Here is a 27,355-nt window from a genome sequence, read left to right as displayed (position 1 = left end):
ATTGATTGTACTTTCCATCTTAGATACCATAGTCTTGGATAACAATTTCAACCCGGGTGGAATCACTCACTAAGGTAAATTTTACTCTTGTCTCATTGCTTGTCGCTCCTGTGGATGACCACTCAAAATGAGACGTATCAGAGTATGTGGAAAGAAGCACTGGAGGGGTTTTAGAACTAGCATGGTTCGGTTCTTTTTGGTCCACTAGGTGTATTTTTTTTGTAATAATTTGATTTTGTTGTAATCATTTGTTGATTCATCATGTATCTGAAGAAATTTTTTGAAGCTCTGGAACGATTCTATATTGTGTCTGTGAAGTAATGTTTGAGATTCTAACCTCATTTTGTGTATATAATTTTCATTTAAAGTATTCCCCGGCAGAGTTAATTAAAAACTGATAAAATTAATTTATTTCATAAATCTCGAAAACTTTTTGCAAGATTCACACATCATGTAATTGTAATTGCTGGGCGTATGTATGCAGCACGATTGGTTCTCCCACTGTAGTCCACTGTAGTAGTGGTGAAATGGTATAATGACATGCGCCATTTATAAATAATAAATACATTTGTCAAAATTTATATGTAATGTTTTTTTTTAAATATTATTTCTTTTGAGCTTATCTTATTTAAATGTGTCCTGTATTTGTGATATAGTGCCTTTGTAATGTATGTAGTAAGTACCTCGATTATCCTGATTACTCTATGATTCATACAAAGTTTTGTATGTACAATTACGCAGATCCAGATAAAAGAGTTTCTAATCATACTTTATATTGTTTTGTTAATTACTACCTATATTTTTTGTGTATTCTGCATCTGATATTAAATTGAACGTAGTTTATGCAGAATGTAGCCAGTCCACAATAATGTCGAGCTGAGATAATGGTACTTTAGTAACATGTTTATTAAAAATGTATGTAAAATGTCAAATTGTAAATAGTATTTTATTTCAAGAATAATTTTTTTGCGGCTTGGCTATTTTCAGCAGAATGTAGAGAAAACCTTCTCGCATCTGATTTATAGCAAATCTCTTTTTATTTTTGTGGACTGGCTACTTTCTGCATAAGTATGTCCAATTGTATTTTCTGTATTTGGATGTGATTTTAATTCATTCATGTGGATTGGAGTGTAAAAGACATAATTAAAAATGAGTTCAGAACAGTTGTCACAATACACACATAACTAATTAACTGATTGTGTAAAATTATAAGCATTTTAGTATTAACGTTGGATTACAATGCAAAAACTCCAGCTGTGTGTGCATAAAATAATTGTTATTTACGTTTTCCTCCTTCAATTACTAAAAATCAAAGATATAGTATACCTCATTTGCAGACTGATATAGAATTTTCAATTGAAATTTTGTTTTTTCATTTTTAACTGAGTAAAATTCTTCCATATTTTTACGCTAATCGAGTGTGAAGAATTATTGCATGTTGATGGCCTAATGTTAATATTACGTAAGTGACTTTTTACAAATTGTGCAGGAAGCTAAGAAACTAAATATTTAATAACCCGTATCTGACTAATGGCACACACATGTTGTATTGCCAATAATCCGTAACGTAAAAAGTGGTAAAGCAAAGGAAACGTCCTAATTGTTTTACGTTTTAAATAATTCGAAAGTGACATTCTGAAGCTGAATTTAACACTTGTCATGCAACATGCTTGACAGCTTGGAGGCAAGATATGGGATATTACAGGTTTATTCCTGCAATGTTCAGATACGGGAAATTACTAAAATGGCTGTTAATTACTTAAATTTGTCAAAATAACTACAAATACGGGAATTTTTAGTCATTTTCATCATAAGTCAGATACGGGGTATTAACATTGACCAACGATTTGCATTCTTAACTTTCTGACATTTCCATGCCAAAAATATCACATAAGCTCACCTCGGCCCTTAGGGCCTAAAAAATGTATTTCATTTTCTCTACTCTACTGGACACTTAAAACACAAGTAAATTTACATTCCACTGACCATTGAACAAGAAAGTGTTTTCAGGAGAACTGAACTATGTTTTACCTTTTTTAATTTTCATGTCCCAGTAGCATGGTACCTACTAAAAATTGCTAATAATTGAAATACGTTTCTTTGACCTTAATGAACCTGCCTCTATAAATGAGTCAGTACTGCGCCTCCCCATGTTAAAATATTTCAATAAACCTTTCTATATAAAAAATATACACATGAGTGCAATTATATATTTATAGTCTGATTACTTCTTTTGTATGTTTGTTTTGTATGGAATCTGTATTTTATTTATAAATAAAAGAGTTAAATTTATTAATCATTGTTTATTTTCTTATATAAAACCACTTTTAAACTTATCTGCTAAAATATATATATACACATGAAAAAGCTAAGTACAGCTGTAACACAAGTAAATCTGTGTTTTTTTTACATTCATTATATTCTCATCGAGGAGTACACATGATGTAAATTATACCCAAAGAACAGTGAATAATAAAATTATACATTTCAAAAAGCAAAAATGACAATATTAAAATGCAATATACATAATATTATATTTAAAGTTCTACACGTTATGACTGATTATGAATTTCTTTGCATTGCGAATTATACATGATGGGTGGTGTGCAAAGAAATCAAAACAACCTTTGGTTTATCTCCAGCTTTTTTATAACTTCACACAACAAGTAAACATCTATTTAAAGAAGTTCAATTTGTGTGAATGTAGCCACAAATTAAATTAAAAAAACAATAGAACACTATGTACAGATCATAATGAGTGAAACCATCAAATGTTTTTTTCCCCAGTGAATTTAACATTATAGATGGAGAATGGCAAAGTTTAACTGCACACTGAGACTCGGGAGTAATTCTGTGTACGAAGGGAGAAGGGAGATAAAACCACAATGCAATACAGTAATACACCTATGAGAAAAAAGGACAAACCGAAACAATGCCCGAGAATAAGTAGATTTTTTCACACAAAAATATAGAAATTCCCATATAAGGTTGTCAAAAACTACAGAACAGATTAATAAATAATAATGTAAAAGCCATAAGCTTTTGAAGCAGGGTGCTTTTATGACGGTCAGGCCATAAAACTCAAGTATAACAGCTTACCGAAGGCCCTCAATATTGCATGCACGTTACATTTACATGACATATTATCATACAGACATAACTATTGAAAATAACATTATTTAACACGTGTTTATCCCATATTTTTCGACAGCTGTAGTTTGTACACCCAGTACGGTAAGTAAGTTCCCATTAATTTTATCACCCTTTCCCTTTCACACACTGGAATTATGTAACAAATGAATCAAGATTTAGCGTTCTTTATTGAAAATATATACACACCAAATTATTAATGTTATGTAACTTTGATTTATATTTAAAAGACAGTGGCCACCTATTGACAGACATTAGAAACACTCATATCGGCACTCACCCGGCAAGCGAAACATGTGTTCCACTCTGAGGCTCTTCCGAGGCAAACAGTCCTTGTTAAATAAAATAATATTGGAGATAGTCTGGCCATAACGATGATATTATTAATCAAAGAGGCACCAAGCTCAATTCAGAAACATCATTATTCATTTTATTAACGAGGCCTACCCTGCCCTGCCTAAAAGTTGGTACGATTCATGAATAATGTGAGGTGCATTTGGAGCACTAAATAATTATTGTTCAATATCGCTACGAATTTCATTGTTTTGGCTACTTTTCCGCTCACTTCGGGAACAATTTTATTTTTATCCTTATGGATTTCGATAGTTACAGAACAAAAAAAAATTAAATAACTCATCAAAATGAATGTATTGGTTTCAAGGTTAGTTGGCTCCATAATCCCCAATTTTGAGATAATCACAAAAAGCCATCGCGCCATCAAGCACATTTAGGACTGAAAATAGATAATTTTCTTTTTGTATATTAAGTAATGTAATATTATGTAAGTTGATGAATTTAACTGACTTTCCAATCAACATTCTGGTTTAAAATCGAATTGAACAAACAATAATGGAGTTTATTTTGGATTTGCATTGGAACCAACCGTAACCGACTTTAAAACCAATAGCAATATATTGCCTCTGTTTAGGCATATTTATTTTTTTGGTCTAGCAACATGAAGTCACTTGTTTTTGATCGGTTATGTTGGCCTCCCTACAATAATGATCTATGCATCTGTCAAAATGGAGGATGACACGAGAGTTTTTGTTAACCCATGCAGATGGAAAACTGGAAGAGGAATAAATAAGTAATAAATACAGGAGACGCCTTTTAATTACAGTCGAACTAGGTTATTACGAGGAAGATGGGACCGACTGAATTTACTCGTTATATCGTTATATAACATTTTTCGCTTCACGACAACGATCGTAAAAATCCCCGAAACAAGCATGGCATTCAGAAACTAAAAAAGAAGTTGTTTATTGTAATGAAGTGCTAAGCCGCCGGTGCTGGTACAGGTACCTACTGACTTCACAAAGCTTGGATTTTTTACATGCAATTTCAACCTTGTGCGTGGATACTTTTTCAATGTTGTCAGCGAAAACACCAATTAGGTACTTAGACACTCAACTAGTGTCATAAACGTAACCCGATCCCGGCAGCATCGGTCTAGTTGACTGCCCTGTCGGATTTTATTGTTTAGGGTCGAAAATGTTGTTTTTAAACGATCGACACATTAACAGCTTAGTTCGGTATACCCGAGAAGTAGCTCGTTATAAAAGTGAATATATGTATGGCGAAAATCATAAACTAAAATGTCATTACATCCGAGATCTCGCTATTTCCGTGATCGTAATAACTAAGTTTGACTATAAATAGTTTCTCCTCAACAAAATAGTTTTATTTGATTACCTCAAAATGCCCAAATGTAACATAAATCATTATTGAGGGTAATGACAAAATTATTCTTGGGCGGAATGGAATAAATCTGCAACTGACATGTCCATTTTGTGGATATGTTCAACACAATCACTGTGGCTGATCCGTTAATTAATATCTAATTACCACATTTAAATATCATATTAATTATATCTAATGCAAACGCGCCAGTCGCGTTGTCAGCACTAAATGAGTTAACATAGACTGCGATGACAAATGAAATCATAATTCTTAAGCCAAGACCCACCTGCCAAGGGTTGTAGAAACAAGAAGAAGAATGGTAAGTTTTTGCCAGGTAATAAATGTATTGTAATTCGTTGATGGATATTAAAATATGCCACTAGTCTATAATGGCATGATCGAGATGAATGCTTATAATGATAATAATATTAATAAGCTAAATTCTATATTAAAAAATATATGATTATTATTTCCGTAATAACTATTATGTTCGAATACGATTATGAGATATGTACAGTTCTTTTATAATCCTACATACTTATTTACAAGATATATGATATTATTATGTTATGCAGTCTAACTGCCTTGATAATGATGATTTTTTTTTTTTTTTTGAATGTGTTCAAAATAATTTTAAGAGATCGCACCAACCAAAAAAAAATTATATTAAAAGGTGAAACTTATTGACTACTTTTTCGCTTATTTATTATGTCATTATTAACCGAAAATAACCTCTATAATAAAATAATATATGGTGGAATTTTGATCTATCATTTCTTGACAAAACAGTGTGGAATAAGTTAAAATCTTTTATCTAATTTGTCATATTTTTAGGTTTGAGTGATTGTTTATGGAATGAATATAGTAGGATCCAAAATGAAATCCTGAATCGCATATTAAGTAGAAAATTATAGTATGTTTTACCATTTTACAAGTGAAACCAAAGTTATAATAAAATTACAGGCAACACTGGTTGTTCTGTTTTCCATGAAGTATACGGGATTGTCACTTTGTCAGAAAGTAGAATAGATAGAATAGATACCAATCTGAAGTAACAAATCCTAAAAAAATTGATATATTTTTAACTTTCAATAGTGGCACATAGGCAACATTTTCAGATGGGGGATTCTGAACCTGTCAATGGCCCGGTCTTCCACGTATCTAAAACACCTCTGGTCACACTGAACTTGTCATAATCATATTTTAACCCCCTGAAAAAACGATTCCTGCTTTATACCTCATTCATCTGGCCTCTTCAAAAAATGATAGATCAAGTAAGCATTCACTGCTTATATAATTATATTATATTGAATACTGCAGTCGAAAGATATTTTTTAGTATGTACAGGGGTAGCTTGGAAAACTGCATCAAAATAAATAAAATTTCTATCAGTTTTTGTTTCTATGTGTGATTGAATAATGATTTGAAACAATTTTTTGAATCAAAATGTCCGCTATCACCGATAGTCAATTTTTAACTACAAAGTGGTACATTTATAATAATATTCTATTTTTGTCTGGTTATTTTTATCAGTACATACAATACAAAAACAAATAAAATTCTTAGAAAGACGCTAATGTTATTCTGATGAGTTCTGACAGACAAATAAGGCATGGAAAATATTATTATGTTAATTAATTTAACAATTTACATCATAACATTTGTTTTTGTTATATCAAAATCATCAATACCTCAAGTTAAGCTCAATTTCTATTTAACCGTTACAAAAATAAATGGCCGTAATATTATAGATACATATTATTTTAAACTGCTATGATTTTACTGGGGTCCACCTTGACACGCACAAACATGACGTCGTCCTTGACGAAATGCCTTTTCTTGAGCATCTCGTGAGAGACGAATCTGGGAAAACCGAACCCGAGGGTATCCGGTTCTCTGCTGGGTCTCTGGAAGTTTTTCCACGTGGGGTCCGGGATGAAACTCTCCACGATGTTGCATGCTTTCTCCGCGCACGCCGTCTGATCGAAGAGGGTGAAGGAAACGGAGTGAGAGAACGGCCAGCGGAGGAGGGCGTCGTAATCGCCGGGAAGGATTTTGATGTACACTGACATGTGGGAGGCCTCACCAGCGCCGTTGCCGTTAAGAAATAGAGAAGCCTAAAAAATCAAAAGATAAAAATATATATTCAGGTAATGATTGATGTAAAATACCAAATAACAATATGTTCATTCTACTATATTCTCAAAGCCTCTATTGAAGTTTGGAAACCTTTGATCTCAAAATCAAAAGTGGTTAGTTTATGATATTATAAAAAATACCATTTATCTCTATCACGATGAATCTTTGAGTTGGTACCCATGCTTTACCTTATGTGAGAAGTCGCCTTTGCATAATAATGACAGTACGTGGGCTGATCTAATTATAATTATAATATATTGCCTCGTGGACAACAGAGGCGATGTTAACAAATGTTATTTTTGACATTTCATAACCCCGAGATAATTAACACTTTGAACAAATACATCATAGCATGTTTATCACAATTTTCCATTATTTCGGAATTAAGCGTTATGTTGTGTTATATTAGAATAGATCTGCTGGTAATGTAAAGATTCTAAACGGAATCCATAAATTGAATATTGTCAATTACCTGCAATTTGTATCCATATTGACTAGTGTAGAAAGGTGGTGAGATGAGTTCTATTCCATCTTTGGTCTTTGCCTCCACCATTTTGGATGCCCAGTCGCTGATTTTCCAGATAAGGGTGCCGGTATAGTTCAAGGACATTCGGGCCATGGCCGCTTTGAGGGTTGTGATCTGTTGCTGTTGTCTGCTGGCCAAAGCTCCGACTAGAGACAGGTGTTGTGCGCAGTTCTCTTCCAAGTGTCTTTCCAGCAGAACTCTCGAACCCTGATGAAAATATCAAAACATATTTTGAATATACGGATGACACCGTACGATATAATGTTTGTAAGGCTTCAGACCAGCATGTGATGATGCCAATTTTAATTCAGAACCTGATCGAGGAATTTATATTATTGACTTCAGTAACCTGAATGGACTCTACTAGGGGCATCTGACATGGAATTTAGTGTTATTTCCTGATAATTTACATTTTAATGCGTTGGTAAATTTTTCAATAACCTGTTATAAAATGTGTGTTCCTAAGTCTCTGAACATATGAGATTTTAATGATTTATGTTTATAATTTATTTATTATTTAATTTAAAAAACATAATCTAGATTCTAGAAAATAAAAAAAAAATGTATAATTTGAAATATTATGTAGTTTTTATTAATATCAAAGCTACGGCATTGTCACAATACACGATTTAGGCTCAAAATCAAATCTTCCGTTTTCAATGCAAGTTTCAATTATTATTAATCGTAAGTGCTATTTTTCTACCCAACAAGAAGAGCTTATCTACTAGCTTACTTCACGGTTTGTATGAAAATTAATAAACAGGAGTCTATTCTTCCTTTTAACCTCCAACTATAAAAAAAGTTTTTCCTCTGTAACTTTGTAAATATAAATCCACATCATAGAAAATTTTTAGAGTTATTTATTTGAATGAAAATGCTTTACTCCAATCTTATATAATAAATATAATATTAAATTTCCTTTGGGAACGTACTATATAACTGTAAATATAATATAACTAGTATAATATAACTGTAAATAATGGTTTTGAAACAAAGCTATTTTTGTTAATTTTACTTTAGCTGACACAGTTGTTTCGTGGTATAAACCAATCATTAAAACAGTCCTCTTTAACTACCTAAATATAGTAAATTATGAAACCAACGTAGCGTAGTATCAAAACTAGAAAACTACAGTACCTATCTCGGTTGTAACACTATGGGAGGACAAAATTACCGACAGCATTAATTATAATGCCACATCTCGTAGCTTAAGAACCTCCGTGATTAGTACGAGCACAGCTCCACCGAACTGTTCCGGGGTAGCAAAGATCGCACGAAAATAAGAAGATGAAACCAACCTTAAACCGGCACCCAGCATCTTTGAAGTTGCACGGAATGACAAGTGTGGTGCACTGATCTTTAAGGTGAACATCTAGCTCCTCCCTGGGCAGAAGCGGGGCCTCGCAGCGGTGTGGACAGGCGACGGGGAGGCGGGGGCAGGCAGTGTGGTGAGTGCTGAGGGTGTCCGCGACGAACTCCTTGCCGCAGTGCCTGCAGCCGACCAACCTCTTGGTGCAGTCATTGCTCTTGTGCTGGGCGAGGAGACGACGCTGGATCTTCACGCCGCATTTGTTCTCGCAGTACGTTGGCTCATAGCCACAGTTGCCAGAGTGATTCTGAAATGGACAACACCATGATCAGTTGTTTGATTTCAATTCATGTATTGTATTATAAAACATGGCCCACAGTGAGATCTGATGGTAGTGTTAGTTATTCATTAACTTTGAATGCAGTAAATATTTTCGTTTGATATTTCGTTCATATTAATTAACGTATTACCACTTTTTCTCAAATTAAACAAACAATCATTATTTTCTATGAAATTGGTAACATTTCAAAGCAATAAAAACTCACCTCAAGCATGTGTCCAGAGAACTCCTTGTTGCAAAACTCGCAGTTGGCCCTTCGCTGAGGACATGTGTACCGGAGGTGGTCCTGCATCAGAACCCTGGGGATCATGGCCCCACAGTGGCTTCCGCATGGAACGGCGTCATGCTTGCATGTGTTCAGATGAGCCTTCAGCTTCCGCAGCTCGTCGGACCACTTGCAGCCCTCCTTGTGATGGATACAGTACACCACTGAACCCATTATGGCCTTCTCCGAATCTGGATCAGGATATATCTGAAAAAATGAGAAAACAATATGTTAAAGTCAATGATAATTAACTTGGGACAAATAAAACTGATCAGATTGCATACAAGGATCCAAGTGAAATATGAATCTTTCTTTGTAAGTAAAAGAGACATCGAGAAAATGTAGTAGGTAGCATTGTGTGGTATGGAAAGATACATTATGGGTGTAATCAGCGAACAGACAAATAATGGAAGTGGGTTACCTTCTAGGTGTAGCTGTAAGAAGGTAGGTACCATTCTCGCGTGTGGAGAAATAATATGGGATAAAATTAAACACGCGTTAAAGAATTTTTAATATGTACGTCTGTTTCATACATAATAATCCGTCACGTAAACGAAGTACGCATCAAATATTTGAGGACATTAATTTCTAGCATCTTTTGGTCTGACCGTCATTAAGTCATAAACCAAAACTACCTTCAAAGTGTTGGTCCATGGCGATCGGGTTTCGTATTTCTATCTTATTAATTTGTTTTGTGGGTGTAATTTATGGACTGGGACAGAGTCGGGTATGCAATCTAAAAGAATTTGCCAAAAGCCTTAAAAGAAAACGGGCAGGACACATAACTCGAAAAAGAGACAATCGTTGGACAATTCTAATCAATCAGTGGTAATTTAGAATACAAAAATCGATTGCCTACCGTAACTCAATTTGGAGAGCACTGATGAGCAGGTATTATTAATAAAAAAGCCAATAGTTAAAGTTTGTCGCATTTAAGCATGGCAGTCGTAGCATAGTGGTAATGCACAGGGCGCGAAACCCAAGAGACGCTGGTTCGATTCCAGCCGGGTGTCTTACTTTTTTCGAAAAAAGATTTTTTCTATTGGCTCTATTTTCTCTATTGAGTGTTTTCAGAATTATGTGTGTTCAATAATTAGAATGGTACATTCTTAAATCTTGTAAATTATTCGTTGAATAAAAGAAATAGTCAATTAAAAATTAAACAATTGTTGGGCCTCATTTAAAAATCGGCTCCTTGATTATTATTTTCATTGTAAAACAAACGTCAGTAGGTATATTATAATGTTGCTCACTGCTTCTTTAGGAAAATAACTAAATGTTTGCCGCCTCTTTGGCTTTCGCTTGCTTCCAAACAGATAATTCAACATTTTCACAAATAACAAAACAACAATGATGATCACTGGACACCAAAAAACAGACTGGCATTTAAGAATTATTTTTTATTTGATATAGCGGAAAAAAATATAGCACACAAGGAAATACAAATCCGGGGAGCTCCTGAGATTCCAGCAGAACAAAAAACAATTTTGTCGGTCATCGGAGACCGCAAAATTAATATGAATTTGAAACAACATAAAAGTACGACACGTCACCAGAGAAATGTTGTTCACACTAAAACTAAACCTTTTTGAACAGATCCATGTCTTTCTTTATCTTTTTTCAAGAATAAATACTGTACTTGCATTCTACATAATATTCTTTTCCTTATCCTGTTAAACCGTTACCGCAAACAAGCTGTACATACTATAAAAATACACACAGTCATTCATTGTATTTATATTACCCAAATCCGGTGTTCTGTCCAATTCTATGTTTAAAATACGTAGGTTTATTAATTAAATAATTAAAACCGGAAAACAACTTGCCCTTTTCAATAGAAAAGCAAGCGGCATGTGGGGTCTTAATAAAAAACCCGCCCAACCTATTTGAATTTTGTCATAATATATTCTAATTTTAGCATTTTTTATCCACACGTCATTTTATAGTTGGGAAACTGAGCGATACATAATAATTCAAAGAACCCAGAAAAGAAAACTCGGGTTAACATGCTTTTAGTTATGTTATGACAGTATTGCAATACAACACTATGCAATCAAGCTAAATAAACAGATGTAATGTTTCTACACAAATATACTACGAAAGAATTTAACCTGATATTGTATTTTTTATATATAAATACGCTTAATATCATCGTCTTACGACTCGTTGCAATGGCATACTAAAAGTTATTATGCTCCATACTTGACAGTTTATAATATGCAATGCAAAATTATTGTAGTGGAACAATAATTAAATGTTGAACACGCGCAGACGCGATTGCTTCATGTGTGGGCACGAATCACGGCTTGTTTACGAGGGCTTAGTACTAATCATTAGTACTTGCTCTAATACCAATGGGTATAAACAGCACGATTACTAATTCGGCCTGTTCACAAGTTGCGGTATTGGTGCAAGTAGTACGGATGATTATATTATAGTGGAACAATTTAACTTTGAACTAGCGCAGATGCGATTTTTTCTGGTGCGCACGAATTACACAGAGCTAATTATTATTGTTGCCAATACTATTTCAGACTGCTCGCCTGTGCACATGGTTATTTTGATTATTTTGTACCTACTATTTTTTTAATTTGCATGGCCGATTTTGACATAATTCATGAATTCAAGAATGAAAACTAACCTAAACTAACAAATAATCCAGTATATAGGCTATTTTCAAAATTTGTTTGCCGCTGGCTTCCTCTAAAGTGTAAACCGACAAGAACCAATTGTTTTTATGTTTACTATTCCCGACTTAACTTACATCAAGTCTATTGCATCGTATTCTCTCACTTGGCTCCATGACTTATTTTCTGTCAAAACTATCGAACTTCTGCTAACGTGATATATGTTCATACGTAAATAAATATTGGTAAATATTCAGTCCACATGTCACTAAAATTAATTTTAATCTCAGCATCAGTAGTCTAGCTATTTATTTTCAGATATCTTGTTTGTAACAGACGTGTGTATTTTTTTATGTTTGTTTACATTTTCAGGGCGAATGTCGAATGTAAACAAACTTCACAGCGGAAGATAAGAGCGATAAAAATTTTATCTCAAACGACAGGAATGCCGAATGAGGGAAACGTTATTTATTTTTAATATCCTGCAAACTGATATTATACACATCGAATGCCATTCAACTCAGATTCGTGATAAACACGATCGAATTTGATTTAAAATGTACTGAATCATTTATCAATAACTTTTCCGTATTTCAGATAATATGACAGATAAGCAATAATAATATTATTATTATGTGTTATGTTTACATGTTACATTCACACTATTAATAAATCTATACATAATATATATTTTTGACGAAATTCTTGAAACTTCGTAATGCAATAATGATTATCTGCCTATCATAATAGCTTTGCACTCAATTCCGACTACATCGTGTCTCCCGCATCGTAGGTAAATAATATTTTTAACTTTCGTCAAAATGCAGAATAAAGGGACCCCCGGCGAGAATCACGGTGGTCACTCACTGGTGCGTTTACCCTCGATTTGCCGCCCGATAATAATAGATAGTTTCACAATATGTGAATACCTATGGACTATCTTATGACTTCATGAGAGATTGGAATACGCAAGTGCTTTACAGAGTGTAGTTTATTAAATTTCAAAGCTGTGTTTTTTTTTTGTAATTATTAATAATCAGGTCCTTGCTTTTTCGTACAAGGTGGTTGTTAGTAATTTTGAACAATCACAAACACCCAGGCTTTGAGAAAAACACATGAAAATATCGTGTCCTCACCGGGAATCGAACCCAGAACTCTCGGGTAGGAGGCAAGCGCCTTACGCACTGCACCACGAGAGCCGCCTTCAAAGCTATGTTTCCACAGGGAGGGATTTTTTTCTGTCGTGAAAATCAAGTTGTTATTACTATCCAATGTGTCAAATTACTATAATCTTAACTAGGCAACACAAAACTGGCGCAAACATCGCAGTCTTGATCTCCACTTCCAGACACTGATTTTTCCATTCGAATCTGTATTGAATGAAGCCTTTTGGGTGGTTGCGTGTCTTTCATCATTCACATGGAGGGTGTTCAAAAATATCGAAAATCGTGTGAAGTCATTAATTCTGAACAAACTTAGGTCAAGTCTTAGGGCTAAATGCATAGTTATACCATTACTTAAGCTTACGCCGCCAAAAGCAGCAATTTAGTGGCAGTCAGTGAGAAAACAAGCGATATGTTTATAATAAATGAACATTTCAGTTAGGCTAACTTAACGGCGACATCTCTGCATTTGGCCATTAATCAATTTTTTTTCGACCGTGTCCGATCCTAATAAGATCATAATATTATGGGCCACCACAGAGTGGAAATTTATAATAACATATTTTTTTTACGAGAAATGGATGTCAGCCACTTGCTCAACCTATTAGGTCCATACCGTGACTCAAAAACAAATTAAAAAACAATATAATAGCGCAATCAATAGTGTATTAATATTCCGATATTGGGTCAAATTAATTCACGAACTTGCCGTGAGATTTTTTTGTTTCAAATGCATTACAAAATGCGTCATAATTTTTTACTATTAAAAGATAAGAAAAACAATGAAATGTCAAATGAGGTTTCATTTTGAATTTGGAATAATGTCTGAATAATTTAAAGTCCAACCAACAGAGGGCTTGCGAGACTTTTCGCTTCGAGTCAGTACTCGATAGTACCCACGTCCTACACAATAATCGGTAAATCAAATCCTACCTACCTAACTGTTTTTTTTCACATTTTTGAATGAATTGACTTGTTATAAGTTATCTATAAGCTTTTCATAAATAATAATGTAATACAATGGTAATACGTTAGCTAGGTATCTCTGTTATCGTAACTTAGTTGTACAGATGGATTCGTCACCCTCATGCCTTGAGTATGATTGTATGATGGACCATTCATTGTCCAAGGCAGCAAATCCAAGGGCTGGGATGAGTATTGTGCGCAAATATTTACTTGTAGTGTCATAAATTATACCGTACAGAATGTATTAGTGCTTGAAGAATGTCATACTATAAAATACGCCTCCCACATTGCTGATATCGTCATGATGGGATCCACAACCTTTGGTAGACGAGTGTACAGACCACAGAACAGATAATAAATAGAATTCTGATAGGCATACAGTACATTTTGAATGTGTGAGTGTCCTACGAAAATGAACCACGCATTATAGACATGCAATAGTGTGTGTAATACACAAAAAATATTAAATGATCGTCAATGCATAAACCGAGAGCAGTTGTCAGTATTCGGCGTATGACGTATTCTTGACACGTGTTTAAATTTATCCCGTATTCTCTTCTTCCTTACTCGAGATCGGTTGCCTGCTTCTCCTTACCCGTCAGGTATTGCATTTCCCATTATTTCTGAGTTCCCTGCTACAGACACTAATTGATGAACGCTGAAGAATAAAATGTCCATCTTTAACGATTCGGTTTCGTGTAAATGGATGGGGCCGTATAGCATTGAAATAAGAAAATAGCGCGTTTCGTGGAGCATTTCAGACAGTAATGTTCCGATTTTATTAGATTGATGATGATTGGTATCCAATATGTGAAAATTACGATGTCATTATTATCATCAGATATTTGATAGGTACGACTTGATACTTATGAGCACCTACTTGCTAACCTACTTTTGAATCATTCAGATTTTTTATAGTAATATACTAATATATATACGATATGATTGTATTACATAATAATTAACTTATCTAGATACGTATTTTCTTCTGCCTTTTCCTTGCATTGCGGTGGTTTGTACCTATTACGTGTTTAATTTATGCATGAATTCGATCTCAATAATATGAGGAAATCTATTTCTGATACAACAGTTCACGGTGAACTGTGTTACTGCTAATACAAATTTAATTATTTGATGAATTTAGTTAAAAAAAAAAAAAAAAAACAATTTGCTTCCTTACATTACACTAAGAGTGCATGCATGTTGTAAATTCGGGTTCATGTTTCAGCATATTATTTTAATGTAGGTGTATGTATCTATTTTAAAGGGTTTACCACTATGCAGGAGAATATATAATCTAATAATTGCAGTTGACAGCATTATAATCGTCATAGCGTACGGAAGTTTTCTAATGGTCAGATGCTTAGTCAAAATTTACTGCTACTTAAAGCGAATCAAAATCGGACATTATTTAGAGACTGATGGCACTACTAAATTGAGAAACGTAAGTCAAATTGATAATATATTCATATCGTATACATACAGTACAAACACAAATTATATTATGTATAAACGAAACCTACGTGACTATTTTGACAGATGCAATAATTGCATTTCACAAGTCTGTTACAATGTAGTGGCCGAGCTACTCATGTTATTTTAACGGCGACATCTCTGCATGTGCCCAGTCGCACATTGAAAATCGTCTCGACTGGGATAAGTCATAAATCAAAATGAGCGCAACATGAAACTTACTTATGTGCGTACAGCAAGGCCGTGCGAGGACAGTGACGCCATTTGGCAAGACAAAATGAATGACGACGTGCGACATTACGGGATAATACCTGCGCTGCATGTCGGGTGAAAATAATTGCATGTGCCTCCATATGTTTTATTCTACCAGTGTGCGAAGGTCCACAAGATAACGTGTGTTTTGTGAATAACGATGACGTTACATCGACGTATTCGACACGTTGCAGACGGACGAGTTTAGAAGTGAGAGCCAGCGTAGACTTCAGTAGTAGATAGTAAACCTACGAGAAAAGGTTTCCGATACATGAAGACCGATATCATAAAAAAAATCTCGATGCTTTGTCGGCCCGATACAAGTGAAATATCCATTGCACATTGAAAATCATAAACAATAAAAACTGTTTTTGTGAGGGCGAAAGACGATGCATCTCAAAAAAAAGTACAGTGAGGGGGCGGCTGGATTGAGCGTGAGAAATTGACAGACAGCTCATCCATAAACAGCTAGCAAGAGATGCAGTGAAATATATTGTAATAATTAACACATTTTCAAGATTTTATGCGTTCGTTTGTGTACAGACTGTCCGCAAAAGAACTTATCATATTGACGTTTTCAGTTAGTTAGGTTGATTTGATTTGAAATAATATATATTTAAATCAGAGCTGGAAATTGAACCATAATAGGAACACCGGACCGAACACAGAACTTTTGGAAATGGAACTTTTGGAAATGGAAATGAAACCGCTCATTTGATCATGCTTTCACGTATGCTGCAGCCAAAAAAGGTAGACAATCATACGTTATGTTTTACATTACTATAATATTACTAATGTAATATAAAGAAATAAATACAGTCGAACTTGGTTATTACGATCACGGAAATAGCGAGATCTCGGATGTAATGAGAAAACATTCGTTGACATTTTAGTTTATGATTTTTTTCATACATTGATTCACTTTTATAACGAGCTACTTCTTGGGTATACCGAGCAAAACTGTAATGTGTCGATCGTTTAAAAACAACATTTTCGACCCTAAGCAATAAAATCCGACAGGGCAGTTAGTTAACTAGGCCGATGCCGCCGGGATCGGATTACGTTTATGAGACTAGTTAAAGTACCGAATTGGAATTTTCGCCGACAACATTGAAGAAGTATCCACGCATATGGTTGAAATTGCATGTAAAACATCCAAGCTTTGTGAAGTCAGTACTCAATAGGTACCTACCAGCGCCGGCGGCTCAGCACTTCATTACAATAAACAACTTCTTTTGTAGTTTATGAATGCCATGCTTGTTTAGGGGGTTTTACATGGTTTTCAGATTTTTTATGTTCTATGCTTAAATATAACGTGGCGCGAAAAATGTTATATAACGATTTAACGAGCAAATTCAGTCGGTCCCATCTTCCTCGTAATAACCAAGTTCGACTGTACCAAAATTATGCTTATATAGGTGTTATGTATAAGTATAATCAATAGATACCTACCCATGAATGTCTAAAACTCTAAAACTTATGATTATATTACAATTAGCTAATATTATTTTTATTGTACAAATATTGCCGCCTACGATGTGTTTCAAAACATTTCGCTAGGCTCAATCAAATTAATGGACACACCGACATGTCAAATCGTTACAGGTAAGTAAGTACCTTTTCGAGTTATAATAAATTATGTTTTTTTAATATTACAAAAAAATGCAGATACTTTAAACACGAGGTTCTCATAACAAAACGAATTCAAAGATAAACAATAATATTTATTGATTGACGATAGCAACGAAATTAATTTTGATGTGCTTATATTGATATAAAATACATGTTCATTTGTCTTGATGGATTGATAATTGTCATAACCTATTCAATTGAAATCAAAATTCCGATTATTTCTCAAATATTTTAGGCTCTTCGTTGCTATGCACATTTAGTGTCTCCATCAAAATATTATGTTCGCAGGCTACCCGCAGTCTCGCTAATCTAACCAGACCTAACCTAACCTAACATAACCCCGATCGCACATACAAATTAGTTATAAATCAAAACTGCCGGCTATGTTGCAACTCTACAATCGTATATGTATCTGCGCATTTATTCTATAAACAAGACTACTATCGGCGGTTAACGAGGGTAGTTTATCATATTATGTTTGTATTGAAGTGTTATATTTGTTACAATAAGTAAGTCGTCTAAAAAGTCAAAACTAACTATCTCGCTCTAAAATTTAGCACAGTCAAGAGAGGTGCTGTTAAAACAGCAACAGCACTTATAGTAACAATTACAACTAATTTATTGTAATTTTTACAATGAGTGCTAATACTTCGATACAGCAATATGAAAAACTACCCTCGATAGCTGCCGATAGCAGTTTTGTGTGAATAGATGCGCTGAGCCGCATTTAACAGATTTTTGTTTTATGAGAAATATACGTTAGTTACTTGATCAACACATTGTTCTGGGTCCAAACACACATTGAAAAACAAAGCCTGACGCATAACCGTTCGGTCATCGTCAGCAAAAAAGAATATTAATATAATATATATTTATTTATCAATTAAATTATTTAACCAGAAAATGTAATTTTGTTGGTATTACGTGGTGATTGTTAATGGTAACAAGTTTCGTAATGGCTATGATTCATGATCAGGACTGCAGTTGCATTATGATCAGCGATGTTTAAAGATTGATGAAATTCAGTTTAATTTTAATATATTTAGAATTTCATAAAACATCTGCTATAAATTATAAAAAAAAATTCTTCTCGTTGATATTAAATGATTATAACGGCTTCCCACACGCCGCACGAGAGTTTTTTTTACAAGTTATTTCGCAATGACTCTGTTTCGGGTTAAACAAAAAAAAGGTGAGTGGGCGACGCACCTGATAGTAATATTATGAGGTCGCAGAATTTTGTTGACATGCATATATTATTTTTTCTAACCGTTGTCATCAAGAGGAGATAGGGACAGAGAGAATCCGTTCGGCCTCTTGCCTATTCTATAATAAAATGTAGATCGCGATAATTTTTAAAGCGAAATTTAGCACCTGTGTGTATATAATGTAATGGTTATGCCGAATATTAATGACGCTGTCACTAGTGGCATCCGGTGTTTGATATTACATTAATTTATCACTGATTAAGTGATTATGTAAGATTTCTAATTTTAAAATTATTATTTGAACACGTTGTGGACACTACAAACTATAACGGGAACAGAATAATAAGAGAGAAATGCGAAAGCAAGTCGCCATAATAGACCAAGACTTTAAAGCCAGTTTTGATTTTATGACGATCAGGCAATAAAACGCAATAAATACACAGCTTCCGAAATATCACCAATATTGAAAGCGCTTTACGGTTACGTTAAAATCATTAATACACACAGACATAATTATTAAAAATAAAATATTTTTAACGCGTTTAAATTTATCACACATTTCTTCACACTCGAGATTTAAAACTTGTAACAACCTCACCCAGAAGGTAACCTATTTCAGATTATTTTTGTGTTGAATTGGCATAGCGCAATGGACTGTAAAAATTGGTAAGTAAGCAAACTTTAAGGTACATCGTAAAATAGAGGTTAGTGTTCTGTGATTGATAGATGGGGATTGGGTTATGATCTTGCTTTGCTGATCCTTACACAACAAATGTTAAGATATCTTCCACATATGCTGGCTAAAGGGGTACCTAATGATTCAAATAGACTCTATGACGATCGGTCATATATATGTCGAAAAACCCGTTTCTTATGTTGGCGTCCTGTGTCACAGGGTGTCACAGAGTGTAAATACGATGTCATAGCTTTCATACAATATGTATGTATAATATGTCGGAATGGCATAGATTTGATCATATACACTAAAACGCTCTTAGCATATATGTCCCCGATCGTCATATAGTCTATTTGAACCTTAATTGAAATACTGAGATAAACACATTCACTATAATAATTAATTTCGCTATACGTTTGGAATGGGCATTCTATCGATTGGATCTGGACAAGTTAGTTCATTTAGTATAGTGGTAGAGAACGCATCATAACTTTGCACTCCAGTTCGAGGATGAAAATGATGTAATATATTGTAATCATTTATTTTTTACATATATTATCTATTTATTGCCACTTATATTAATACATAAGGAAGGAAGCAGACAAGGGTTTGCGATGTAATAGAGTTTATTAAAAGCCTTAAATGGAGATGGGCTGGACACATAGCTCGAAGAAGAGACAATTGTTGGACAAATCTATTCATCCAGTGGTATCCAAGAACTACAAAACGTCCGCAAGGTAGAGCTAGAGGCCACTGGATCAATGAAATGATAAAGTTCTGCGGAAGTACGTGGCAACGCAATGCACAGGACCGAGAGAAGTGGAAGCAGCTTGAAGAGGCCTTCATCCAGCAGTGGATAGATTCAGGCAGATGATGATATTAATACAAGTGAATATCATTTAATCTAATTTTATGTGAGGGAATCAGGCAAAGAGGCGTATCAGTGTGGTAAAAAGTGCAAAATTATAAAATGAATACTCTAACCAGTACTGGAAAAAAACTGCATCAAAAACCTATAGATTGCCGAAATGCTTATGTTTGACGCAAATAAGTGACAGCTACAAATAATGCAGAAAGAACTGTGTACTTACCCGTTTCAAACTAACCCCAAAATGATAAAAAGCCAAGCTAAAATGTACCATTTATAATTTGAAGGTTTTCTTTATCGGTTTTATATGGTAACGTTGACCTAGCAACCACTTGCGGAATGTGAAGCCAATATCTTATGTAGATATTATTTTTTTTCCAAATCCAAGTGAATTTCCTTGTAAACTACTTAACGATTCTCTTAGCGTAGCGTTCGAAATGTTGTCCCTCCCACACTACTGTCTCTACTATCACTTCTGAATGTTAATTCAACGAATATTTCAGTGATTGAAACCTTTTATCTTCAAGTCATTTGACATCAAACATTTCCTGTTAAAATACCTTTTACCGAACTATGTAAAGATTTTGTAATAATGCTAATCAAATAAATTGATGTTATCTGTTTAAAGATGCCAAACTGTTGTATTTGTGATAGCTGAGAAATTGTAAAGTAATATATTAATGGCTACTAACAAAAGCTGGTCTTTCTCAAACATTTTATGATAAAATGTCAATTTTTAAACAAGTTAGTGTTAGTTAATGTACAGGGCGCAATTTATTGAGATTTACGCAACGCATCAGAAGAATTGATTTTAAAAGTAACCACCTTTACACGACTATTCTATTATTAATTATGTGTTATACACGGTTGATGGGTTAAACCTCTTTCTATTTGGTGGGAAAAATGCTTTTGTTTTTATTGTGTTTGAAGTCATTTTAAGGCTTTTAAAACATTTAAGCTATACAAAAATTAGGCTAACGCATTAGTCTATTATACAAGATTATAAGTAATCAAGGTCGACTATCTATAGGCCGTGTCATTGAATTGCGAATTATTATGGCAGTTGACATGACCCGGCTCACGGCTAGCTCAATAATGCTACCGGGCCGTCACTGAGGAGACTAGTGATGAACTAGGAGAGGTGGATCTCCTTTGTAGTATCACAACTTTTGAATTCCCGAATAAAACTCTCAGCTGGTGTGGTGCCGAATTTATTCAGGTACTAGAGTTCACGGTCACACAATAAGGTTAACTGTCATTGTTCCCGTAATTAAATCTCATTAAAGTATCAGCAAACTATTTATTTGTTCACTATAGGATCTCTGTGAAATCTTTCACAAGTTCCCAAAAAGTCACACCTAATTCAGAGAATGTATACACAGATATTCTTTGGATATTTTTAATTCATGAAATATTTTCCCATAAGAAAGAAAATATAAATTATTCTTTGGTCACACAGTATTAGGTTTATAAAAGAATAGAATTATTTTATTGTTGTTTATAAAGTTTATTTATGTTCACAGTGTATTTACAAATATTTATTTGTGTTTACAGACTTGTTTACAAAAGGTTTGCTTAATGTTTACAAATTTATTTACTAAAATTTGTTTTTATGTTTATGAATTTGTTTACTAAAATCTACTTTATGATTATGTTTACTTAATAAAGTTTCAAAAATTTATTTTATAATCCCGAAAAGATTTGTAAAATTTATTATTACAGACTGAGTTTATTAATTTGTTTTTATAAAACAAATCCGATCGCGTAATTTATCCCGATTACGTCACCTCGTAGGATGAGTAATGAAAAATAAAATTACTCCGCGTGTACGTCACTACCGGCAGATACGTGCTATTCGCGCTGCGTTTTAGCGGCCGACGTCACTACCGACAGATACGTGTTATTCGCGTTACGTTTTGCCCGACGAAGGGGGACTTACTGGTACGTAGGAATCGCGAATGTACTGAGAACCATGTCTCACAACTTTGCAGTGAGGACTGCTGCTTGCTGAAGATCGCTGGTGAAGAGTGTAGAAACTAATGATTTTACGGGAAAAGTGGTCGCCTTTTATACCCTTCGGATAGAGGTTTAACAGGAAACAGTCCGTAAGGGATAGCAGATGTATATCTTTCTCTCACGGGATAAATTTACGTATATCTCCCGTTCCTGGCAACTTTCTAATAGAGATATCTTCTAATTTAGTCGGGTTAAATTTACTCTACTTTATTTTCGCAAAATTAAGACTCAATAGGGGTGTTTCAAGCACCCTCTAGAACATGTCCCTTAAATGCGCAGTTAGGATGACGTAAGCAAAATAGTTGATTTTATATGATTTTTCGTGTTCAAACGAAGGGGAAAGTTTCTAGCTTTCCAACGAGGTATCGGAATAGGTATTCGGGTACTAAATAAGGGAATGGCAGTCTTTAAATTTAAAATGTCAAAACGAAAGGTTGACACCCATGTACTAGTCCTTTCCACCACTCTCGGCCTTTTTAGGCCAATAGAATTTTACTAAGTTTTAATAAAACTGTTTGGAGCCGCAGAAACTTTCTCATTCGATATTTACCTTTCGGACGAACATTATTACGAGAAAATACTATAATATTATACTTAACATTTCAACTTAAATATATAAATGCTTAATCCTAACAAGATGTTATACACGAACAGTTACTAACTTATTTAATCTTGCATAGTGACTTTTATGTAGTAATTTGAATGCAACCTTGAATCTATTTTTGTCTCGCGACGTGAACCAGCTGGTCGGTACTTTTGACTGAAATAGATTTTCTTTAAAGTTCAAGGTTGAGCGATAATTCGTATTTTTAGTTGTGATTTTTGATTCTTTTATTACTTAGGATGCGATTAAGATTTATTATTGTTTATGGGTAGAAACCCATCTATACCAGAATCTTAAGTTTTTCCAATTGTTACTTTTACAATATTCATTATAGTCAGCAAGTTATAGCATTAACAAAATCTATAATTATAATTACGCGTCTATAAGTATAAGTACGCGTTTACAGTATTTTTATAACGGTAGTTAGCTTCTATCTTGTATTGATAAAATTAGTATTAAAATTCTTTATTTATAATTATACAGTATATAAATTTATAAATATTCAATTTTCTTTCTCAATTCTCATACATTTCCATTATTGCTATAAAAGTTATTGAAGCACGTACTTGCTAAATTTTACGTAAACAATCTCTTCCATAACTTATTTTCTAAGTTTCATGGAGATTTCCCGGAAATTATTTCCAAATTAGATCGCGCCGAATCTACGTGACGTGTCATTTCGAGGCCTGTGGTCACAGCGCTCTAATTACACTTTAGCAGTCTCGATTTTTGGAGGCGAAATTTTTTACGTAAAATTTTATTACATTTACAAAGAAAAGGTTAACAACATACATTTTACTTCCTATTACTAAACGATTACGTTACTGGTTACCTGTTCAAGGTCTCTTTCGACCATTTCTTCTCTGCTTCTTCCATAATTTAGAACCATGGGACTTATATATCCTGTCTAAACCGTGTCGTGAGGTTGTCGCATGGCTATTGAGAAGTAGAATTGACTACAAGGCTAGATTTGTATAGTTATGTCGTTAAACCATACTCTGCCACAAACACTAACTGAAGGTCGGCGTTTTTGTTCGTGTCACAGTGTTAGTTATAAAAATTATCTTTGAATGCAATAATTCGATAACCTATCCGCAATAAATGAACATTTTAGATTGCATATTTCGTTAAAATTATTACCATTTATTTCAATAAGCAACAATTATCATTTTCTACAGTTTATCATATTGCATTCAAAGTATGAGCAATGACTAGCACTAGCAATGACATATTAAATGGACGACTCACTTCATACCCGGCGCGCACGAGAAATTGTGCATGAAAGTCATTCACAGATGTATAGGTAGATGTCACGTGACCATTGACGTATCTGTTTCCATTATGCGATACAAGCTTCGAGAATTTATAGTAATATAACCTTTATTGTAATGGCGTATTAGTGTCATGACTCATTGCGTTAGAAACAGATTCTCGGTTACTTACGACTTCTCGGAGATTAGACGCAAGTGAGCCCAGCGAATCACAGGCGACTGACTGTCCAATGGTTCCTGTCATTCAATTGCATTGAATAAACATTCATCAATATCTTAAAATGGCATTTTATAAATAATAAATAATACTAACACATGCAAAGTGATATCCCATCTTTCTTGGAGTGTTAAGTAGATTTTTTTTACAATTTTTAACTAGGCACATTGGCATTTTGTAACACAATAATAACGGTGGAGTCGAAACCTGACAGTCAGAAATTTTGTATGGGCAGACCCAGCGGTGTCGCCAGACCGCTTGCAAGCAGAATGTTCATTAGAGCGTAGGATACCGATATTAAAATATGAATTTCGCCATCCGGCAGACCCGACACAAAGTGAGTGTCATTTTATTTTCTAGATGCTTCGTCCATATTAATGTCATTGAGCACTAGCATCAAAATTTCGTGTCACGGTCTGACTGTAGTGGGCTTTGATATATAATATTTCAATATGTAGGTAAGCCTCGTTTATTACTCACACGATGTTTTTGTTGTTGTACCTACATTCTTCTCGTATGGCGGCAGGGTGTTATATACACGCACAATGTTTCTTTGTGCGATTTTCTTGTATCATTTACATACCTTGCCTATTCCTTCTTAATTACTGCAAACAAAAGTGCCAAAAGTGTATCAGGAACCGCTGGTTTCGAATATTTAGCAATCAATAGTCGGCCTATTTATAACCGGCGGACTAGTTTAATGCAGTCGACCTATAAAAGGAGTTACCGGATAACTGCCTATTTTTAATTGGTAGTCTAGGAATGTCATTCTGAAAGACAAATGCAAAGACAGTGTGTACATAGGCGTTTATTTATTTTTTAATTCAAACTATGATTAAAATTCTAAATTACAAGCTTGTGTGAATTGAGATTTGTATTGTTATTTAAAAAACTTCTTTAAATTCTATTATAATGTTATATCGTGCTAAAATAAGAATCAGAATTACCATATTTAGATATTATCTTGAGTTATCTGTTACGCATGAAAATGTGCAAGAAAAAATGATACCTACAGTGAGAAGTCGTATTAAACATACACGTATAAACACAAATTCTAAATTTGAAAAATCGTAGAAATCGTTTATTTTAATCGGGTCGTGAAAGAAAATAAATGATACCCTCATACTAGACAGGTTGTAATAGAAATAATAGAATATCAAGTGATTCAAAGTATCGATAAATTAGTAGGTAGGTATGTTATCCAAGAGATTTAAGGGTAATTATAATAGGGATAGGGTGTTGTAACCTGGAAAACATAAACAATCAAACAAAAAATAGAAACATTATGAAATTATGAACAAGAATGAAAACCTAACCTAACAAATAATCCAGTATATATTTTCAAAATTTGTTTTCTGCTGGCTTCCTGTAAAGTGTCTGTAAACCGACATGAACCGTGTTTCATTTAGACATGAATTTTATGTCAGTACTGTACGGCCCAGAGGTTAGACGGTCTTTAATATACGGCCATATATTTCCGAGACAACATTTCACGGTGAAGTGTGATACGGCGAACTACATACGTACAAGTTTCCGGACACGAAACACTGTAACACCGCAAATGAAATTAGGCAAGTCACATTGGTTGAAGAAGAAACAATCGTCGGGATACATCTAGTCATCCAGCGGTAGAAAATATCCGAAAATGCTGGGTCCACAAGCTAGTAGTTATGTTCTGCCGAAGCGCGTGGTAACTAAGTATCTTATCTATGGTGGTAACACAGCGTACCAGGGAACTCAGAAATAATGGGAATTGAGATACATAACGGGCAAGGTGATAGTAGGTAACCGACTCGAGTAAGGAAGAATACGGGTTAAACTTACACACGTGTCAAGAATACGTTTTACGTCGAATACTGAAAACTGTTCTCGGTTTATACGCATTTACGCTCATTTAATTGTTGGTGTATTACACACACTATTGCCCATGCATTATGCGTGCTTCATTTTCGTAGGACACTCATACATTCAAAACCCTGCATCAAGATGCGGCGTATTGAATATAGCCTATCGGTATTCTATTTATTATCTGATCTGTGCAGAGTACATATTCGATAGAAATATGACGTATAATAATAATGACAACGACTTCATCCAGCAGTGGATTAAGAAATTTCCAATTGTTATCAATTAAATAAGCACTGAACCTCATAAATTCTAGGTTAGTTATTTTTATAGGAAATAATTAACTTTCTAAATATAATTAATAGTACGAAGCTACTGTGTATTTTCTGTTTATTTTGTCAAAATTGACAGCCCGAGGGAAATACTCAGGTCATCGACATAATCGGAATATTATTAAAAATGAAAGTTAAACCCAAGTAATTAACATCACATTCCCCCCTTTAAACTTTCTTTCAGCGTAAATAATAATAAATAGTTTTATTTTATACTATTTTTTAGGCAATCTTTGATGGAAATACATTGTATAATTAAACCGGTTTCGGCCGCTACCTTTTGTTTAATTATTCATTTGAAAATTGTCATAATTATTAGATATATGTATTATATTCTGTACCAGTTGACGATGTCTTTTTGAAGCGGCTGAGACCAGTCCTGATTATTATTGTATGGAATGGAATAATTACTACATATTATTGTGTTTTATATTAATTAATATAATACACTGTATTAATACGAATATGTATATACAAATTAGTAAATGATGCCCCCATCGCATCTAATCTACACACAAGACTGCTGTCGAAGGTAGTTTTTTATATGTTTGTATTGAGGTATTATAATTTTTACAATAAGTTAGTTGTAATTGTTATAATAAGTGATATATTTTAACAGCACCTCTCTTGGCTGTGCTAAATTTTAGAGCGAGGTGGACAGTTTTGACTGTTTAGACGGCTAACTTTTTGACCTCAATACAAACATATTATGATAAACTACCCTCGATAGCAGTCTTGTGTATATAATAGATGCGCAGAGTTAAATTCACAAGGAATTGACGTCACTCTGTCAGCC

At 34.0% G+C, this 27,355-nt stretch overlaps 2 protein-coding genes across 2 annotated transcripts in view; both read right to left on the bottom strand.

Annotated features, from left to right (window-relative positions):
- The window catches only part of LOC147064876 (RWD domain-containing protein 4), a 378,341-nt gene that overhangs the window by 75,829 nt on the left and 275,157 nt on the right, over positions 1 to 27,355 (bottom strand). The gene's annotated exons all lie outside the window — the stretch shown is intronic.
- Positions 5,444 to 27,355, bottom strand: part of Traf4 (TNF receptor associated factor 4) — a 46,395-nt gene continuing 24,483 nt past the window's right edge. Inside the window, exons 2-5 of the mRNA XM_085958180.1 lie at positions 9,350 to 9,616; positions 8,794 to 9,111; positions 7,442 to 7,702; positions 5,444 to 6,947 (exon numbers count right to left, since the gene is read on the bottom strand). Coding sequence (XP_085814306.1) covers positions 6,594 to 6,947; positions 7,442 to 7,702; positions 8,794 to 9,111; positions 9,350 to 9,616 — 1,200 coding nt within the window. The 3' untranslated portion in view covers positions 5,444 to 6,593. The remainder of the gene's footprint in view (positions 6,948 to 7,441; positions 7,703 to 8,793; positions 9,112 to 9,349; positions 9,617 to 27,355) is intronic.

This window comes from Rhyacophila brunnea, unplaced genomic scaffold (assembly GCF_057557595.1).
Source record: "Rhyacophila brunnea isolate RB1 unplaced genomic scaffold, BYU_Rbru_1.0 scaffold_7, whole genome shotgun sequence".
Taxonomy (NCBI): Eukaryota; Metazoa; Arthropoda; class Insecta; order Trichoptera; family Rhyacophilidae; genus Rhyacophila; species Rhyacophila brunnea.
The sequence above is the reverse complement of the archived record's forward strand: the minus strand, read 5'-3'. Positions and strand labels throughout refer to the sequence as shown.